The sequence below is a fragment of the Eupeodes corollae genome, chromosome 2 (genome assembly GCF_945859685.1).
Source record: "Eupeodes corollae chromosome 2, idEupCoro1.1, whole genome shotgun sequence".
NCBI lineage: Eukaryota > Metazoa > Arthropoda > Insecta > Diptera > Syrphidae > Eupeodes > Eupeodes corollae.
In genome coordinates, this window is record NC_079148.1 from 17,913,006 (window position 1) to 17,919,926 (window position 6,921).

A 6,921-nucleotide genomic window follows, 5' to 3' on the forward strand; every position below is an offset into this window, starting at 1 on the left:
TTTTCTTGTGTTTTATTTTATTTATTAATTTTGTTTTATTTTTCTTTATAAAAAAAAATAAAAATTGGTGTTTTTTTCTGGTGTGTTCTTTGTTTGTGTTTGTGATCGTGAAATTATTTGAATACAAGATATTTATTATTTTTTTGTTGTCATATTTAACGCGAACGGATTTGGTTTATTTTTAATTATATTTATATTTTGTATTTATATTTATTATAAAATTTGATTTATTTTGAAGGTAATATTTTACGATATTTGATTTAGGTAAAAGTTTTTTTGTTTTTCTTCTTTTAAGGGTTTTAAAATAAGGAAGAGCATTTGAACGAGTATTTTGCTGCAACGAACGTTTTGGATTTAAATTTTTATTTAACCTTTTGCTTCCATTTAAAAAATTGAAAAGAAGGTTGTTGCCAACAAACTGACAAGATTTTTGACAGAATAGCCTCAAAATCAAGACATGAATTTATAATTTATATAAAAATTAAAATAGAAAAATGTATTTAATTGATTTCATATTAAAACAAAAATATTAATAAAATAAAATTGTATTAAATTGGTATGAGTAAAAACCAACAAATATAAGTTAAAGTTAAATAATAAAATTAATTAATTTTCAATAAAATATTTGACCACTTGACTTTAATTTTACTACGGCTTATTCAGGTAGCTTTCAACTTTTTACAAGCAGATTTAAGCGAATTCTTCGCTTACCACAGGACACAATATTGGTACCTATACTTTTTGGAATTAACACTAGCTTGTCAATAAAATCAAGTATACCTTTCGCAGTAAAAATTGAGCTGTCGTTTTAAAGCGTTCTGTAAGATTTAAGACTCCAGACTTTGTAGAGACGACGGGAAGATAGGTCTGCTTCTATAGATCTTAATTGTCCCAAAGTAAAATAAAATGATAAAATAGTACTGTTTTTTTTTCTTTTTTAAATTAAATCCATTGGACTAAGAACACGAAGCTAACCAAAGAAATATTTTTATAGGTAACTCGTGAAATTTCTGGTTATCAAGGAATATAATATATATTTTTGGTTTTCAATTATAAAATTTATTGTTTTTAATTTAGATATTTGAATTATTTAAATTGTAATTGAGATTAAATTTTTTAATTGGTAACGCATTATTTTCTATACAAATTTCATTTTGGGAAGAAATCTTTTTGTTTATGTTTTAAAGATAAGATTTTATTAAAATATGCCAACGCACCTTTATCTAGACCCGGCTTTTGAACCATTTTTTTGTATTATTTTTAATTATCTTTTAAATAATTTTCGTTGAAGATTATTAAATTTACAATCTATATTTTTATACACTCTTGTTAATTTAAATTTAATTTTGTTTTATTTTGTCAAAATCTAACTTTTTTAATTTCCAAATATTGCTGAGCGTTTTCTTTTTAAATTTATTTTTTGTTGTTGTTGTTTGTATTCGAATTTATCTACAGACTTATTGATTTTTGAGATTTTTTTCTTCAGGGTCGAACCTATATGCATCTTTTCAAATTTTTGAAGTGTCGGTTGAATTTTGCAGAAGTTCTGGTTGAATTTTCATAATATTTTTTATTTTTATTCAAATATATGTTTTTAAGGAAGCTAATTTTTATACTGTTTTGTTTCTCATTTTGTTCAGGGAAGTTTAATTTATATATTTTTTTGATGTTATGAGTTGGTTGTTTTGTAAATATTTATATATTCATTTTTCTTCTGTCAAGGGAGTTATTTTTTTGTTAAATAAATAAGTTATTATAAGATAACCTAATTTTTAGACTACGTTTCTGTCGGCTAATCACCACCTAAACTTAACGCCTGAACTATACGTGGATCAGCTTTACTACCCTCACGAAATTCTTCCAGTGTTAAACGATCATCATGATTTTTATCCATTTGATCAAATATTTTATCCACTCGTTTTTGTGGGGTATTTTCGTCCTCGGTTTGTGGTTGTTGACCCTGGGATAGATGATGATGGTAATTTTTGTAATCGTGATGATGATGGTTTTGGTATTTTTGATTTTACAATGTGTAAAGTGGGTGTTTGCATTGGAAATAGAATTAAAATGCATTAAAATATTCAAGAATAAAATTTTATAGAAACAAAAACTGAGAAGAAAGAAGTCCAGCAGAAAGAATAGTGTCTTCTTCCATTTTTACTTACCACCATTTGATAAATGGCATCCACAATGTTGTACATTTCATCTCTGGTAATGAAGCCATCATTGTCAACATCATAAAGTCTAAACGCCCCTGCAATTGTTTAAAAATAAAATTATAGACAAATATAAACGTATTAAATGTCAAGCACTGAATAAGTGTTCATACGTAATATTTTTGATTACGTAAAAGCTTATATAACAAAAGCTTATATTACAAAACATTTTATAAAGGGTGTTTTTCTGAGGTATTAAATGTCATCACTTCATCAGCATATGCAAGTTATTTGCCAGACTTATGAAAGATAGTGCTTCTAGAGCTAACGTGGGAGCTTTGGATTACTCTTTTAACGACGATATGAAAGAATTCACATGTCTAAAGCCTTTTTTGACATCAAAAGATTCAGTTAAGATATTTCCAACCTTTATTCAGGAGTGCGAACTATGCATGGTCGTCCTGCACAAACTAACGAGTTTTAGAGGGGTGCCAATTCTGGACACGGCTCTACAGTTCTCCCTGTATTTGTTATCATGTGCGGCTTTGAAATTTGGGAAAAATTGCTGAATGTCGATTTAAGGGTACTAAACGTTTTCTTTAATAAATGTGGCACGACCTGTGTCGAATGTAGCTCTGTTTTGCTGAAATCACAGCTCCTGCATATCATGGTTCTTCAATAGATGAATGAAGAGTAATCATTCCTCTAGAGCGGTCATGGTCTGGAGAAAGTATTCCTCCACCCCATAAAGCATACTTAACACTAATTGTCACTTTTTGTGAATGTAACTTTGTCTCAATATAACCTTGAGCATTATTAGCACTCTAAATACGTCAGTTTTGTTAATTGACAATCAAAACTGCTTAATCGCTAAACCGAAATTCATTTATACAAATTTCAAACAGAAATAAAAGTTGATTACTTAGTAGCTGACAAAATGGACATCAGTTAAAATAGTGGTGTCGACCTTAAGTACTCTACCTCTTTAAAAAAAACACCCCTTATATTGAAATAAAAAAAAATTATATTGGATCTTCCAATTAGAACTTAATAATTCTGAAATATCAAACATTTTATGATAAGACTGCCAAATTTAATTATTCCCTAAAAGCAAAAAAGTGAGTTGTAAACTTTTCATTTGAAAACAGCTCATAAGGCATTTAAATTTATTAACAAACTTAAAAGCCAGATTTCATACAAAATGTCAAGTTTTCATATTGGAAAACCTATACTTACAATGTAGCTTCTCGTCTAGATTTCCTCTCGATGTAATCGATAACGCCCGAATGAATTCCTCAAATTCTATTGAACCATCCTGTGAATTGAAAGTTCAAGTATGGAAAATAAAAACAATTAAAATTTTTTTCTTAATTTGCTGATATACTAGAATTCCAAATGCCACCAGCTCCAATTTTAACTTAATTGAATTTATTCACACAGTTATACAATGTTGATTAAGATTACCAACTCCTCAGGGCTCTTTAGATGAAATTCAATATAGAAATATTATGTGAATAAACATTATAAGGATTTCGCTTTGTGCAATTGATTTGACAATAATATTTACTAATTAATGAATCAAATGCGTCCTTCAAGTGTACGAATACGAGTATTTAGTGATTCTCCTATATTCGATGAGTTTCTAATCACATAATGTCATACACATCCATTTATCCAATTCCTTAAGTACATAATACTTGCTTTGATATTTACATACATATTTAAACCTTTCTATATACTTAATCTATAGATCTACCCTAAGTATATGCCAAGCTTAATTATATGTTATTATAATACCTACTTGCAATTTTATCATGCCCTAAAAATAGTCTCGAGAAGTAGAGGTAAGGTTAGTGCTAATGACTTTTTTCAATCCTACATTACAATCACACTTTTACCCTATCAAACAAGCAAGCAAACAAACAAACAAAATAGCTTGAAGCATTTTCCAAAGGGGTAAGGAAATATAAAATAAAGTCTGAATAGATTGAAGGAAATGCTGCTTATCAAATGGTAATTAAATCAAGAACTGAATTGATTATGTCAGAGCTTGTAGTTGATTCGTTTAACTTAAAATGTTCTATGCTAGTGCGAGTATTTATAATTATGTATTTGACTTCGATTTTTATGGATCTGCTTTTTCCATTAGAAAATAGATTAATTTTTCTTTAGTTTGTTTGTTTTTGATGGTTTTGATAGCTCAGGAAGGATAGGATAGCCCCAGGAAAATCAATTGAAAAATCGAATAATGAATTTATTACTTGAATGTATAAACTAAGCTTCAGGAAAAAATTCACACCGAAGTGGCTGTTAATTGTTCTTGAAAAATGTCATAGACCTCAAAAAACTTAAGTTATCCAAAAAGCATAATACTGTTTTATTTTGTACCGTTTTTGAAAGAAAAACTATTCTTCTCCTTAGCAACAACCTTCAAAATTTCAACTCACACAGTTTCGAAATATTACATTTTTTATTCATCTTGAACTTTATTATTCCTTAAGTGCTGAATTAACTAAGTTATCCTCATCATTTATAAAAATCGGACAAAAATTATGGTACCTACAATTTTATTTAAGATTGTTTCAAAAAAGAAGATGTTTATGTTATGCTCACTTCATAAAAACAGTTCGTAATATTTATATCATTTTGAGTTGATTAGTTTTTGAGTCATGAAGCTGAATTTTCTTTAAGGGACACGTAAATTTATCAGATTAACTTAATCCAATTGGGATATTGTCGTAAACAGAAGCCCGTAAAACAGAAACACCACAATTGTAACTCAAAATGCTAATGGTGCTGAAGCTAATAGCTATCCTTTTCCATTCAAACTTGTGGTGTTACTAGAGTAACGTTAAAATAAAATACTACATCTCATAACTAAAATTTAAAATGATTTAATGAAGATGGGTTTTCAAACTCGGTATTTAGCTAAAGTAGTACACGTGGAATGATGGTAAGTGCGTTGGACTGTCAGACCAGAGGTACTGGGTTGCAGCAGTGGCGGCGAGGAAGTTGTTGTATTCTCTGTTGACAGGAGAATTTTTATAAACGACTCACTTACCTATACACGTTCTCTTCAGCTTAAACAAAAAAATATATGTCAATATGTTTGGACAAGAAATTCATCTGTGTTCATTCGAAGAAAAGAAGGGGAGAATGTTATCAAAGTGGTTAGTTTTAAGGACTTTGTCGATCTTGAAAATTCTTTATAACTAAGCTATGATTAGAGTGAATTTAAATAATGTTTCTTAAAGTCCTAATATTAACTCAATTGATAACAATATTTCCTCGTCAACTGTAAATTTGAATTGTTTATGTATTAATCATCAAAACTTTTTGTCGTTTTCAGGTTTTTCTGTAATTCACCAAAAGAACTTTGATACTTTTTTAACTCATCTTGCTTCTTCTTCCAGATCTAACTTTTCTTTTCGAAATCTGGATTTTTGATAATGAAGTTTCGAATTTTTATAAACCTAATTTCAATCTTGTTGCAACATGTAATAATACTTACATATACTGCTGGAGGAGTTGCAGTGTTTCATAGAAATTAAATGTTCAAATTTGAACAGTGCGGACTTGATTAGTGTCAAATTCGAAATTTCTGATTTTATTTATTGTCAGTGCTTAAAGATTTAACTTCTGCTCTGTAAATGCCTTTCTGGATAAATTCTCTGGCTTTTTAGAAAATCAGAAGTGCAAAAATATGATTGTGGTCGGTGATTTGAACACCGTCTCACCATCTCATCTCTTTTGGTTTGGTAAGTTTGCATAATGTGCCAACGCGTGTAGTTCAAGATTCAAGTACTTGTCTTGATCATATATTTAAAAGATTACATAGAAGTAATTCTACAAATTATAAAACGACTAGCTTTGATCTAATATAAATGATCACTTTTTAATAACAATTCAGCTTGATCACAGTGTGTCCAGAGAAAATCAGCTCATTATTAACTAAAATTGACTACACTGCACTAAAATCGGCCTTAGTTTTTGAGTTTTGGGATGATGTTTATGGTGCACATGATCCATCTACTGCCTTTTTTGTTTTTTCTTAACAGACTTCAATTTCACATAGAGTTATCTAGCGAATTAAAAAACGTCAACAAAACAAGCATCTAAACCAGTGGATGTTAGATGCTCCTTTAAAAAAAATTCAAAAGAAAAATTACTTTTTTAATGCTCTAAAAAACATAACCCAACAATTCTAGACTGAAAAAGTGTTACGAAAAATTGGGTGAAGAACTTAAAAATGATAAACATTTACAAAGAGATACTTATTATAGGAACAAGTTTATCCATAATATGGGTAATTCCAATAATGAATGACAGGTCGTGAGATTCTGAACAAAAACGCGATTAATTCTGATATCGTAGTTAGTACTTTGTCCTTTTCTGAGCCTTTTGAAGTTTCCACTGTATGTAATGATTATTTTTCAAATATTACGAGTACTTTTTGTACCATAGCAATGAATAATTCTTTTGCTTGTCCATGTCAATGCTTTTGAACCCATTCAAAGTCAAACTTTTTGTATGGTTTTTTTTTCTGCTTTTGATATAAAAAAAATTATACAGTCGCTAAAAAATTCAAATTTTAAGTCGTGCGATAATATTTCTGGTAATATTCTGAAAAGAATATCTTTTCTAGTTGCAGATGTTTTAACTCACATTTTCAATTCAATCATACAAAAAGGTATCTTTCCTGATTTCTTGAAAACTGCAGTCGTTATCCCTTTACATAAAAAAGGCGATGCTACGAATTTAAGTA

At 28.8% G+C, this 6,921-nt stretch overlaps 1 protein-coding gene across 4 annotated transcripts in view; it reads right to left on the reverse strand.

Annotated features, from left to right (window-relative positions):
• Positions 1–207: 207 nt before the first annotated feature.
• Positions 208–6,921, reverse strand: part of LOC129944092 (frequenin-1) — a 303,407-nt gene continuing 296,693 nt past the window's right edge. For all 4 annotated transcript variants that reach the window (XM_056053279.1, XM_056053278.1, XM_056053280.1 and 1 more), the window contains exons 6-8: positions 3,393–3,471; positions 2,166–2,254; positions 208–1,960 (exon numbers count right to left, since the gene is read on the reverse strand). In XM_056053279.1, the coding sequence (XP_055909254.1) occupies positions 1,793–1,960; positions 2,166–2,254; positions 3,393–3,471 (336 nt within the window). In that variant the 3' untranslated portion in view covers positions 208–1,792. The remainder of the gene's footprint in view (positions 1,961–2,165; positions 2,255–3,392; positions 3,472–6,921) is intronic.